This window comes from Sitophilus oryzae, unplaced genomic scaffold (genome assembly GCF_002938485.1).
Source record: "Sitophilus oryzae breed Bouriz unplaced genomic scaffold, Soryzae_2.0 scaffold_169_pilon_pilon, whole genome shotgun sequence".
NCBI lineage: Eukaryota > Metazoa > Arthropoda > Insecta > Coleoptera > Curculionidae > Sitophilus > Sitophilus oryzae.
The window spans coordinates 76605-92015 of record NW_022146390.1 but is presented as its reverse complement, the minus strand read 5'-3'; the positions used below and the strand labels follow the sequence as shown (position 1 = coordinate 92015).

Here is a 15411-nt window from a genome sequence, read left to right as displayed (position 1 = left end):
ACGGATTTTCAAGTGATTTGTTACACTGTCAAGTATACGGTAATGAGCATTCCTAAGCCAAAAATTCTTTTATTTCATTCAAAATGTTTCAGAAACTTAGATACAGCCATCTTCATTTTCATCCCGTCCTATAGTCGACATTACTGCAAAATCAGTCAAATTAGGTGGCATTGTCCTTTTTCTCTTGGAAGTTCTTCCAATATCTAAAATAACATCACTTTCTTGTGCTATTTTTTTAATCTCTTGCCATAAAGTATTAAATGATGCCTCATTCCTTTTCTCTTCCAAGCATTTTATAGTTCCATTTATGATGTCTGTGGTTGCCCCTAATGTACTCTCCTTTTTTGTAGTTGTTTGCTCAAAACATTTACAGTTAACAAAATGTCAGTCAGCAGGACTAAATTAACTAGAAACTTGCTTGTAGTCAAGCTTGTTAAAAGACCCATCGCCTCAACAACGTTTCTATTGGAATTTTCCTCAATTTCATATTTAAGAGCCACAATAATTGGAGGAATAATTATTTTTAACGGATTGGCAATTATTGCTCCTACAACTCCATGTAGTGTCTGAAATCCTACTGAGTTCCAGTGTCTTGGTTCCTAATGCCTTCTGTGTCTCAATGAAGGTTTTATGGTTTGACGGGGCTGGGGAAAAGGCACAAATAAAAGATTTCAAGATTATTGAAAAAACTCTTTAATCCCTGTATGTCATTGCATGAGTCAACCACAGCTAAGTTAAGTCTGTGGGCCATACAGTGAATGTAAATCGCTTCAGGATGTATTTCCCTTATCTTTGCTTGTAAGCCACCGTTTCTTCCCGACATCACGCTTGCACCATCATAGGCTTGTGCAATTATTGGAAAGTTTCTTAGGCCCAATTTATCTATGAAATTTATTATCAAAGTCCACAAGCTTGACACATCACGTTGTTGAGAACATTCTACGAACCCCAAAAATCGTTCTTCTATCTCCAATTTTTTTGTGTAACGCACACAGAATGACAACTGTTGCTCTTTGAAGCACCTTGCTTCATCAACCATTATTGCATAGGCTCCACATTCTTTGATTTCGCCGATTATTTTGGATTGTATAATATTTCCAGCATTATTAATAATATCATTTTGTATACCTGAACTACTGAGATTGAAATATTTGTTGTAAGATTCGGAAAATGATGTGTTATGTCTAGATATTAGTTCACAAATTTCTTTGTAATTGCCCTTGTTTGAGGAGTCATCAGATTCGTCGTGACCTCTAAATGGCATTCCCTGCAGTGACAATGTCAAAATAATATCAGATATTATTTTCAGGTAATCTCTATTTTTCTGAACTAGCTCAACTGATGAAGAAGACATTTTATCCAGTACTGTTCCGTCCTTTTTAGATTGAAGAAATAGAGCATACTTGCTGTTGTTCTTCATGTGGTATTGACTTTCAGCGTGCTTCTTTAATTTTTCTCCCAGCTTCTTCCAGTTTCTAAACCCATCAATTGTAAAAATCTGTTCGTGACTACTTATGGTTTCGCCAAAATGTCTGCAGGGGTAACAGTATACTGCATCCCGCTGAATGCTGTACTCGAGCCATGAATGTATTGTGAAATATTTTTCAGAAAATCCTCTTTTTTGCAAGCCAAAACTGGTCAAAGGATATGTATCGCGCATTGGTTGCGACGGCTTTGATTGCAGAGTGCCTAAATCACTTGGAATACTTTTTTCTGTAACAGTGGTAATATTAGTAGTCTCGTGACGATGGGTTGGCTGATCGGGTTGACCTTGATAGGTAATACTGGAACTACTAGAGGATGATAGTGGATCCGTCCTGGAGAACGGTTCTGTAATACAAAATAAAATACACTTTAATTCATTTAAAAAAAATGTAAAAAAAAACACATTTTTCTCCAACCCCCCGGATATGTCGCTATATTTGAACACTAATCTGTAAAAAAATTAGGCGATTTTAGAACAATGCCCTGTCACTACGACAACCGTACCGGAAAAGTAAACACTTTGCGGTACGCGTACCAAAAAGACTATGTTCCATTATCAACTGCCCGTACTGGATTCCGCACAACTGATTTTACTCTCACAATACCACCGGTTCCAATTTTAACAGCTTACATTCATTATCAATTAAACTTCCTGGAATATTTTGCATTGCAATGTTTCGATATTAATTCTTTAGCTCAGCGCGCCGTTCAGCAAATTCAGGAAGTACTTACTACTCACAGATGCTAATGGAACATAGTTAAAGATTAGTGACAGTAGGGCGATCTGAATACGTTAACAATAAACGTCAGAATTAATTGCATCCAATTCAACAAATTAAATACGTTTAATTTCATATCAAAAGGGTTGGAGAAAAAAAAATATTATGTTCTATCGTACAACAATACTGTTCGTGATTCATAAGATTACCGGACTCCGCTGCGCCTCGTCCGGTAAAGTTTCTTACTCGTCCCGAAAAGACGCTATTTTTTGTACTACATACTACTAAAAAAAAAAAAAAAAAAAAAAAAAAAAAAAGAAAGAAAAAGGAAAAATAGTATTTTATTAGGAAAATACCACTATGCTATACAAAGTTATGTACTATGGGTGAAATAGTTTTTTGAGATAAAAATCGCATCCGTAAGTCACAAACGATAAACAGTACGCCATTTTCGTAACATCGTGATGATCGTCATCATGTGTGAAAACCTAAATTAAGACAATGAATGCCCAAAACTCTTTATCTACCTCCACATCATATACGATGTGCAATATTAAGCTGTCTTAACTTGAATGGACCACCCTGTGATTAGTTATTCTCACTTCTTACCTTCGAGCACTTTGTTCCCTGTTTCCACATTTTGGACAGTTGTTGTCGTTATTGGATGGATTTTAAGTTTTTAAAAAATGATCTGATGTCTGCAGTCGTTTTCTTCATTTTTTTCAACTTCAACAATTACTCAAAGACTAGAAATGAGAGAAATAGGAAATAATACTTAACATTTGATATTCTTTTTTATTAAAAAAAAAAAAAAAAAAAAAAAAAAAAAAAAAAAAGTTAAAAAAACTTTTTTTTTTAAAAAATATTACTAAAACAGTTACTATCGCATGGTAACGCAAGGAAACAAGGAAAGCAAATGACATGATTTCTAAATTAAATAGGAAAACACGCGTACCTTACACAAAACGTTGCTGGATAATTTCTTTCAAAACAACTACACAAACTAGCACTATAGTCTTATTCAATATTCAACACAAAACTATCTTTGAATATAATGAATATATTTAAACTATTTAATAATACATAAATATAAAAAAAAAAAAAAAAAAAAAATAATAAATTAAAATCACTGGCTCGACTGCTCGATACTGAAAACTGAATTGACATCAACAACGGACGGTCGCTCCGCTTATATATGATTTCTCTATCTCTCTCTCGCTTAGTGGTATTACGAGAGAACCGTCGAATGTTATGTTCCGGAATATTATCGAAGTTGCCAATGCGAAGTTCCCAGAAATCCGTCGATCAGTGTTCGATGCGACGTTGCCAACGACTCGCTGATTTCGGTATCTTATAGGATCGCTCACAAATTAGGTTTTCGTAGAATTTATTTCTAGGTTAAACTTTAAACTATCGAGTGACATATTAACACTGACAGACCAGGGACCGACTGTAATCGAGCTTGTATTGCATAGAGCGTCAAACATTTTGGGAGGGCTAATTCTACATTTGGGGGGGCTAAGCCCCCCCAAGCCCCCCCATAACTTCGCCACTGATTGATTCATCTTCTGAAGAGTCAAAAGATTTTCTTAAGTTATAACTAAATATTGTTGGAAGATTCTCTTTATCCTCTTTCACAACATGACAGCTACAAAGACGAGCGTACATGCTGGGCTCTCTGTCTTGACGTCTAAAAGTTAATTTCACTTGTATGTAAATGTATTAAAATTAATGTACTTGAGTACACTCAGTAGAGTTCCTTCCACTGAATATTAAGATAAGTATTGGCATAATGATATTACCTCACCAACTGAATCCATTTTTAAATACTATAGGATCCTTAGGAAAATAGAAAAACTTGCATTTTCTTTGTTCACTGTAGTGTTTACATGTTGGGGCAAAACACATAACCATGATCTATTAATAAAAATAAGTATATGTATATAATAACTAAACTATGATTTTAGAATACTCATGTTGTTCTACTAACAATGATTTTAGAATAATCATGTTGTTCATTTCATTCGACAAAACCTTACTTTATGAATAAAAACTGCACTTTAAAAATAATCTAAATTAAATTATACATCACCAGTGTGCTTACCTTGAGTTAATAAATAACTTTTAGAATACATAATATACTTAAATAAAAGCATAAAAGATTATTAAAACAAAACAAAATTTGATACAAACTGACACTGACAGTACTTTGTTTTGTTTGGAACCAATTCGTACAAAAATGGCTGCCGTGACGTCATCACTACGTCATCAATACGTACATTCAACTTAAAAATGTCGCACGTTGTTCTGCATACCCAAATTGTAAACGTTTGATTGAAATAAAAATAAAATCAGATCTTAACGTTTTTGGTCAACGTTCTAGATAACTAAATTCATCACGTTATATTGTACTGCAAAAAAAATTAAACGTTGTTGCGATGCCAATTTTAAACATTACAGTAACGATAATAATTCCTAATTTATCACTTTTATGTTGACATTTATGTCAACCTATCTACTTATCTACTTTATGGCCGTACTATTTTTTTTTACTTACGACTCATTTACAAAACATTTGATTGCCGTTTAATTTATACTCGTTTTGACTGAATGCCAATGATAATGATGACATTTTTGAAGGGTACTGCCGTCATCAGGTTCCTTTTTGATTCTTTATTTCTTGCAATATTCCATGCAAAGGTTTGTTTTTAGTTAAAATTAGTAATCAGTTTCGCTTCATAACCAAAAAGAACCTGATGCATGATGGCAGTACTCCCAAAAAAATCATTATCATTGGTATTCTCTCAAATGAATTCTTACAAATAAACGAACCTTCCGTCGATGGTGTGTTCCAAGTAAAAAAAAGTAGGGCCATGAAGCAGATAAGCGGGTGAGTTTGGCCCACGGGCATAAAGTACAAAATTAAGTAGTCCGGAATTGACCAGGGTGTCCCGTTTGGGTTGAAATCATACGGTATCTCAGTTATTCGTGAAGATAGAAGGGTGCGGTTTGCACAAACCTGTGCCACTTTTTTGTCAAAAGGAAGATGCTGTCAACATTTTCATAGCTCTCTTCGTTTCTGAGCTACAGACTCTTTTCGAAAATTTTGCAATTTGGGACAGCCCCCGTACCTCCGCTATTATAGATGATATCGAGTAGGTGAAAACTGATTCTTATAGAACTTTTTACGTAAACATTGGTACATTGGTTCCAATTAATTGATTTGAGAAATAATAATTTAACAAAATTCGTTAAGTTAAGTTGTGAGGGGGAGCCCCATCTTTCTGAAGTATATTTCACGTAAATTAGCTAAAGGAATATTTAAAAGTTCCGATACGATAGCTTCCAAGATTTACAAATAACGGTAGAGATTTAAGTTTCCCTAATATACAAAGAATTAATTAGTGGCTCTCAAAATAAAACAAGAGACAGATAGCAGTAATATACTATATACTACTTTTAATATTTCTTTAGTTTCTTTTATTATCATGGCCTACTAATTAATATGATCTTTTAATATATTTTTTTTTAAATATTGCATTAAATAATGAAAATAAATATAGAGTGTTATATATTTTTGAGAAGCTTATGGCAAGCCAGATTATATATATATATATATATTTGTACATATATAGGGTGTTCCATTTAAGAAAACATTACTTCATATTTTTAAAAATATTCTTTTCGTAGAATAACACACTACGCCATTGTATTCTAAGTAAAAAGTTCTACAATAAACAGTTTTCACCGTCTCAATACATTTAACAATAACAGAGATACAGGGGGTGTCCAAAATTGCAAAATTTTCAAAAAGACCCTGTTGCTCAGAAACGAAGAGAGCTATGAAAATTTTGTTTACGGCATCTTCCGGTTGACAAAAAAGTGGCAAAGGTTTGTGCAAACCCCACCCTTATATCTTCACGAATAACGGAGATACCGTATGATTTCAACCAAAATGGGACACCCTGAACATTGAAATAAAGCCCTGCAGTTATGAACATAAAATATATTTCCGCCATGTAATAAAAAATAAATATTTTAATAATCGTATTCTTAATATAAATACCAATACAAGGTGTCTCAGGATCAGTTTTCCATAAACCTGTGGTAGCATCATTGAATGAACAACAATTATAGACTTACGCCACTTTTGCATATACTCCTTTCTTCACTAACTTTGGAATAAAAAGAGATTTTGACGCAATTTTTTTTTATTTATAAGTAAATGATAAGACATTGTCACGCGTTTGGCCTTAGCTTGGCTCTTTTCAATTTAGAAAAAGAAGAAAAAAAAATAGAAAGAAAAAATATAAAAAGAAATAATTATAAAAAAGAGTTATATAGTTAGCGATTAAAAAAAAATAAGTATTTGTGTAATTTGTAGGGGTCTGGTCGTGAACAAATTTATGCCCTAGCTCAGAAAAATCGGAGAGTAGGGGCGGGTTAAGAGTGCCACTGACTTTAGACGGAAAAGTCAGAAATCCCCCAATATATATTTAGGGCCTCACAAGTTCCACAAATACATAAAAAAAATAAATAATTAAAATAAAAAAATATATTATTAGATTTTAGAGTAAAAGGTTGACATAGGGCCAAAGGTAATAAAAGCAACTAATTTAGTTTCAGTACCCTCTATTAAAATATAAAAAGGAAATATAGGAAACAGTAAATAGAAAATACCAAATAGAAAACACTAAATTAAATAAATCAATAAAAAAAATTATGCAGCAAGAAAAATATATATCATAATACGCAAGTAGTAAAATTACGTAAATACCTAGGTACCTTTCGTGATCACGTAAGATTTACAAAAAAAAATATATGTATAAATCAGCGCAACTAAATTCAGATAATATATCAAATTAATCAACAAAGTAATAAATGAAATAAATAATAATAAGCTAATTCATTAATATTAATAATTAATAATATAATTATTAAATAAATAAAATAATGAACTAATAGTTACAAAAAAAAAATTCAGAGATATCGATAAAAAAAAATGAATAGATTTAAATATAGACAAAAAGAAATTATGTCAGCAGTATTAAATTTACAAAAAAAAATTAAATAGAGAAAAAAAATGAAATATTATTTTATCAACAGAATTGTGTATGTGAAAATTTATTCTAATTATATTATAATGTTAAGAAAAAAATTATCTACGGTCAGTATTTGTAGGTACCATCAAAATTTAAATCGTGAAATAGAAAAAAATAAAAATTGAATTGTACGATACCAAAAAGTTGAAAATCTTCTAAATTAACATCTGACTTGGGCAGACACCGTCGGCTGTCAACTGTCAACCGTCGACTGTCAACTCCTCCAGAAAAGCAAAATGGATACGGCAAAAAAACTGCTCCAACAAAAAAACTGGTTCAGAGAAAATGTCTTCAACAGAGAAGAAAAGCTTCTTCGGCCCAGACAAAAAAACTTCTTTGGCCCAGACGAAAAAAACTTCTTTAGCCCAGACGAAAAACCCTGCTAACTCAGGGTTTTCTACGAATCCTCAGGTGGTTAAAATTAGTTCTTCCCCTGGATGGAATGGGGTGCTCGATGAGAAAAAAAAGGCGGGCTGCTTGATTGACCCACGTCAGCTTTTTGAGGTGAAAATCCCGTCACCGGTAAACTGTAGCACCGTCCAAAAAAACAAAAGGTAAGATAGAGTGCTGCAGTAATTTTTGAGGCACACTCGAAAATCCCCACAAGGGTAAAAATCAAAAACTTGACAAAAATACCGCGAGGCCTCTGTACCTCACACTAGAACGTAAAGTGACCAAACCAAGGTAGTTCCAAGAAAAACGAAAACCTTTTTTGCGACAAAGAAATAGCCAGATAAAAACACGAGCCCTTGATAAAATATGGATTGCCAACCATGAGCTAAATAAAGACATGAAGAAAAAGTTATATGTTAAAGGAAAATAAAGTTAATATCAATAATTTATATAATTAATAGAATAAATAAAATTAACGAGATTAATGAAAGTTATATGGAAATTTACTTATCAAAACGTTCAAAAATGAATAAATAATAACCATCTAGAGATATTGCGCATGACTCACTTGCCGAATCGATACGATATTTTTACCCTTGTTTATGTATTAATAGTTAGTCAATGTATAATTGTCGATGCTGCCGACTGGTGGCAGAAATTAAAACGTAAAAAGGGGCGGAGACTATTGAATTTGGCAAAGAAGTAGGGACTAGGAATTCTTCGAATTTAATTCTCGGTAAAGAATAAAATATCTTATCTGATTCGAACCGAATTTATACCTCAAAGCGTTATTTACATTTTTTATTTTTGGACATGGATTTATATTTATTTTGATTTTCAATATTTTATTTTTAGATGGATAATTAAAGAATATAATATGAAACTATAGCTACCTACGTCTGTAACTTTGTAAAAAGTGTGGCGGATTTAACATAATTTTTTTTTTAAATGTAACATCCTATTTTATTTTAGATTCTGCGAGTTACATCCTGTACATTAGGTTTAGTACACATAAAAATGTACTTGCTTTGTAATCAATGTAATCTTATAAATACGACTCAAACTGTACAATTCGTTTGAGTCCAATGTAGATCTTAGAGCTGTTAACTTCGGTTTTTATTAAATAAAACATTTTTTAAAAACAACTTGTCTCGAGTTTCTCATTTAACTGGCGCAGTCGGTAGGATATTCCGGAACGCGGGTGTTAAATAGTACCGATTTAAGGTGAATATTCACGTTCGCTTCCAAGTGTTAATCCGGAATACGCCTTCTTCCCGGGACCTGAAGAAAATAGCACCGATCTAAGGTATCTTCAGGGTTCCAACGTTACTTGGTCACGAGAGGCAAGAAAGAAGAAGACACTGAAGACTTCGTTGGCTCCACAAAACAGTAGGTCTTCAAAGGGAATATTGGGGATCTTCTGTCTGGCTGTCTGGAAGGGACAAACATCGCCGTCCAACAGTACGTCTGGTGAGGACAAACATCGCCAACCCAGACATAGTTAAGAACTAGAATAAGAAGAAACTAGAATAAGAAGAAAACAACAAACAAAGAAAAAAAAGAAACCCACAGCAGGAATGTCTACAAGCATCACCCTGTAAGTAGAAGTTTAGAAGTTTAGAATTTTGAAGATTTTGTGAAGTTTTGTGCTATACGAAATTTCGTGACTTTTCGTGATTTTCGCGAAGCTGCTTGATAAAAAATTAAAAAATACGCCTTTCGGAACGAATCAAGTGAGAGAGTTTGTGACAGTAAATTTAGTTTTAAGATAATCTCTCTTTAAATTTTGTCACTATAAATTAATATTTAAGGATACATATCGTTTTTTCTCTCTTCTAAGTGTATTTCGAAAGAAAGCAAGATTGACGAAATAATAAACGATATTATCAATAATTTAACCGATCTTTCTATTGATAACATTGCAAATCAGATAATAATGCCAGAAACAAATTACAATTTATTACGTTTTCAGTCAGATAATATTCCTAAATTTGACGGGAATCCAAAATTATTACAAAGATATTTAAATTCATGTGAAAATTTAATAAAAGCTTTTTTCAAGATATTGCAAATCCCCAATGCACAAATTAACATATGTCTCACAGACACTGTCTTAGGAAAACTAACTGGTAGAGCAGCCGATCTTATTGTCTCTCGCTCAGAACTAAAAACATGGACTGATATTAAAAAATACATTAATAAATTGTTTTGCTGATCAAAGATCAATTGATTGCTTAATACAAGATTTAATTAATTTAAAACCATTCAAAAATGAATCTCCTATAAATTTTGGAATGCGTATCCAAGATTCACGCAGTTTACTATTTTCAAAATTAAATGCAACAAATGAACTTGCAACTGAAAAATTAATGAAAATTCGACATTATGAAGAATTTGCTTTAAAAACTTTTATAAATGGATTGCCTTATAATCTCCAACTAATTGTAAGATTAAAAAATTCAGATTGTCTAGAAAAAGCCATGTCTTTCGTTCGAGAAGAAGAAAATTTCCTATATTTCAAAAATCACTCGTATAATAATACACATACACAACAATCATTAAGACACCCAACACCTCAAACAAAACCACAACATAATTTTAAATCCAATATTCCTATTTTTAAACCTAATTATCAACCAATGTATAGTCAATTTAATAATAATAATCACCAAAATTATTCTAATTATGGTATAAGGGATAGATTACCGGGTATACAACATTTTATGCCAAGGCAAAATCAATTTAATAATCAACCAAGTACATCTAATCAATTTCAAAGAAACTTGCCAAATAATAATCAACAATTTGGAAGACCTAATTATGGACAAAGACCAAACTCAAACACTTTTAGACAAAATAAACCAAGTTCGTCTAATAGTAGACTAAATAGAGTTGAACCAATGGACACGAGTTCAGGAAACACTGTTTTACACCAAAATATTATAACACGTTCAGATACAGAACAAACTAACATACAAAATAACACTCAAAATACAAATAATGATTTTGAAAACACTAGTAATGACTTTGAATATAATAACACAAATGAATGTTCTTATAATTATCCAAATATGACTAATTTTAATGATCAATTTTATGATGAACAATATAATCAATATGACTTAGAAAATTTTAATCAAGAAGAAGTTTTAGAATCTCCTGAAGATCAAAATTTTCAGATGATTTCGACTACACAACCATCGATATAGCATATCTAAATAATTGTGTATTGAATTACCTTTTATTATTTTACCTGAGTTGAATGCAAAATTTTTAATTGACACAGGTAGTACAAAAGTTTCATAAATCCAGAAATTGCTTATAATTATTTTCAAGATTTTATTAAAGAAGAAATTTTCAAGTTCAAACTGCACATGCTGTTTCTTTTCATAATGAAGTTGCTATTTTACCTATATTTCAAGTTTTTAATTCACCTGGTATACATAAATTTTATTTATTTAATTTTTTCAAATAAATTTGACGGTCTCATAGGACTAGACCTCTTAATGCAATTAAATGCTAACTTAGATTTTTAATTCTCTCTCTTTAAAACGCCTAACACGCAAATTCCAATTGAATATCAGACTAAAATGAATAAACCTATTATAAATAATAATATACAGAGTTGTACTCATGTTATTTCTCCTAGAAGTATACAAAAAATTAAAATACCCGTAAAATTAAATAATGGATATGGAATTTTAAAATATCAAAAAGCAAATGAAATTGAAATACCTGAATGTCTTGTAAAAATCGAAAATAACTTTGCATTTACTACTATTTTAAATAATTCTTCAAATTCTGTAAATGTATCATTTATTGAACCTTTTGACATTGAACCAGTAAATATAAATGAATTAAATTTTATTAATTCTGACAATAATATTGAACAAGTAAATAAAAATCAAGATAATTTATTAAAATCTAATTTAAAAAATTTAAGACTTGATCATTGTAATTCTGAAGAAAAACAAGCTATCAGAAAATTATGTTTAGAATTTCAGAGATATTTTCATCATGAAGACATACCTTTATCTTTTACTAATGCCATTAAACATGACATAAAATTAAAAAATGAAACACCTCTTTATACTAAAAGTTATAGATATCCAGAAGTACATAAAAATGAAGTAAAAAGTCAAATTAATAAATTACTGTCTCAAAATATTATAAGACCTTCAAATTCACCTTGGTCTTCACCAATTTGGATAGTACCTAAAAACTAGACGCATCAAATAAACAAAAAATGGCGTATGGTCATTGATTATCGAAAATTAAATGAACAAACTATCGACGATAAATTTCCTTTACCAAATATAACTGAAATTCTAGATAAATTAGGCCAAAGCTAACTATTTTACAACATTAGATCTTGCTAATGGTTTTCACCAAATTGAAATAAATTCCAATGATATTTCTAAAACTGCCTTTAGTACAGATACAGGACATTTTGAATTTTTTTTAAGAATGCCCTTTGGTTTAAAAAATGCTCCAGCAACATTTCAAAGAGTAATGAATAATATTTTAAGAGGTTTACAAAATGAAATTTGTTTTGTTTACTTAGATGATATAATAATTATTTTCAGTACTAGTTTACAAGAGCATATCGAAAAGTTAAGAAAAATATTTTTCAAGATTAAGAACTTATCGTTTAAAATACAATTAGATAAATCTGAATTCTTAAGAAAAGAAGTTCAATATTTAGGACACATAGTTTCTCAAGAAGGTATTAAACCTAACCCTAATAAAATAAATGCTGTAAAAAATTTTCCAATACCTAGAAGCCAAAAAGAAATTAAATCATTTCTTGGTTTAGTAGGCTATTATCGCAGATTTATTAAAGACTTTGCAAAAATTACAAAACCTTTAACTAAATGTTTAAAGAAAAATGCTAAAATAATTCATTCTAAAGAATTTGTTGATTCTTTTGAACACTGTAAATCTTTATTAATAAATTCACCAATTTTACAATATCCTGATTTTAATAAACCTTTTATTTTAACTACTGACGCAAGCAATTATGCTTTAGGCGCAACTCTTTCTCAAGGAACTGTTTCAAACGATAAACCGATAGCTTTTGCTTCGAGAACATTAAACGAATCTGAAACTAAATATTCAACAATAGAAAAAGAACTTTTAGCTATTGTTTGGGCATGTAAATATTTTCGCCCTTATCTTTTTGGAAGAAAATTTTATATTTATACAGATCATAGACCATTAACTTGGCTTTTTTAATTTAAAGAACCTAATTCTAAATTAGTTCGATGGCGATTACGTTTAGAAGAATTTGATTATCAGATAATTTATAAAAAAGGAACTAAAAATTCAAATGCTGACGCACTGTCTAGAATACAACTTAGTATGTATGAAAATGAATCAATGATAAACAATCCAGGCGACTCAGATTTCAACGTCGTAGATTATATGAAAAATTTAGCTGACAATTTATCGCTAGATGAACAAGGCTCTAGTTCAAAAATAAATGTTATCTCTGACATACAAATTAAACCTCCAGATTCTGATGCAACTGCACACTCTAATGCAAATGATAATGACAATACAACAATGACTATTATTGATGAAATTATAAACAATAAGTCTATTCAATACATTGTGTCAAAGTCACCTCACCACACAATAAAAGTAAAGTTCGAAATTATATTTAAAAATAACGTTAATTACGTCACTGTGCCTAACAATGAACAAATAATAAAACAATTTCTTAAAGAATATTTAATAGGTGATAAAACTTCCTATATTTATTTTGTTGATAAAGAACTTGTCAATACTTTTTCTAAAGTTTATTTAGCTCATTTTAATAAACCAAAATTAATACAATGTACGAAACTTGTCAATAATATTATTGAAAAAGAAGAACAAAATTTATTAATTAAACACCAACATGAAAGTAAAACTAATCATAGAGGTATTAATGAAACTTATGATCGATTAAAAACCAATTATTATTGGCCTAAATTAAATAATTCTGTTGAAGAATATATAAATGATTGCATTACTTGTCAAACACAAAAATATAGTCGATTAAAATCTTACATTCCTTTAGTCAAGACTGACACACCCTGTAAGCCATTTCAAGTTATACACCTAGACACTTTTATATTTGAAAAAACAAAACTTTTTGCAACTATATTTGACAAATTTTCTAAATTTGGTCAAGCATATATTTATGATAAAAATGCAAAATCAGTTTGTGATAAATTGATTAACTATTTTTTCATTTTTTGGTTGTCCAGAAAATATTGTTACTGATAATGGTTCTGAATTTAATAATGATTTAGTAAAAGAATTTTTAAAAGCTCATAAAATTAATGTTCATTTTGGAACTAGTGGACATCATGAATCTAATTCACCAATTGAAAGATTTCATTCAACTTTAATTGAACATTTAAGAATTTTAAAATCAAAAGATAAAGATAAAAGTTTAAATGAATTAATGACTTTTGCTATTATTGCATATAACAGTACTACACACACAGTTACAAAGTTTACACCCTTTGAACTTGTTTTTGGACACACAAATTCGAGAGAGATCTTTAGATTTAATCTCGAATACATTTTACTCTGAATACATGAATACACATAAAACAAAATTAATGATATGTATAATCCAAGTTGTACAAAAACTGACGAACAAAAAGAAAAAGTTATCTCAAAAACTAATATTAAAAGGTAACGAAAATTTAGAATTTAAAGGTTAATCAGAAAGTTTACAAAAACTATCAGAAGAAGTAAATCAAAATCTAGAATTTAGTGGTCCTTACATAGTTAAGAATTACTTGAACATAATAAAGTAAAAATTGCTAACGCAAATGAAACCTTCAAAACCTGAGGTTATACATATTAAAAGAACTAAAAAGCCCCTTATTACAGATTCCTCGGAATAGGGTTATTACTACACTGTAACACAGCATCACACTACGATTTGAACACAAATCAGGGATCCTTCCTTATAATTTGGGAAAAGCCTTTAAAACAAGTAATCAGTGGACATTTATTCAAATTTTTGAATTAAATATTGTAATTAATGAATTTAATGAATTAAAAAATAATTTAATTTGTTAAAAAATGCTTTTAATACAACTAATGATTTTATGAATGAATTTCGTAATTCATACATTATTATTAATAATTTGGAAACAAAAATTGATGAACAAATAAGTCAAATTTTACCTAAAAATCCTATAAGACATAAAAGAGGACTAATAAATGGTTTAGGCTCTATTATTAAAAGCATTACTGGAAATCTTGATCAATCTGACGCTGAAAGAATTGATTCGAATATTAATATTTTAAAAGAAAATCAAAATGATTTAAAAATAGTGTTAAATAACCAAATGTCAATTTTGGAAAAATCAATCAATACTTTCAGAGACACAATTAAAAATATATCACTTAATCAAGATATATTAAAAACAAAAATATATCAAACTATAAAAATAATTGAAAATGTCGAACTTAAACAAACTACAATTTCTGAAGTTTTACAAGTTCATATGATCTTATCTCAAATAGCTTTATTTTATCAAAATATATATAATATTTTAGAACGTATAGAAACTGCAATAACTTTTGCTAAATTAAGAACTTTTCATAATGCTATTATGAATCCCGAATATTTATTGTCTGAAATGCAATTAATTAGTAAACATTTAATTAACGAAAAACTACCTTTTAAACCTACAAAAGAAAAT

At 29.9% G+C, this 15411-nt stretch overlaps 1 protein-coding gene across 1 annotated transcript; it reads right to left on the bottom strand.

Annotated features, from left to right (window-relative positions):
- Positions 1-628: 628 nt before the first annotated feature.
- On the bottom strand, positions 629-4024 carry LOC115881136 (zinc finger MYM-type protein 1-like). The gene is made up of 2 exons (XM_030898519.1): positions 4012-4024; positions 629-1830 (listed from the first exon to the last, which is right to left on the bottom strand). Exons 1-2 carry the CDS (start codon positions 4022-4024, stop codon positions 629-631), a joined length of 1215 nt encoding a protein of 404 aa, XP_030754379.1.
- Positions 4025-15411: the final 11387 nt, after the last annotated feature.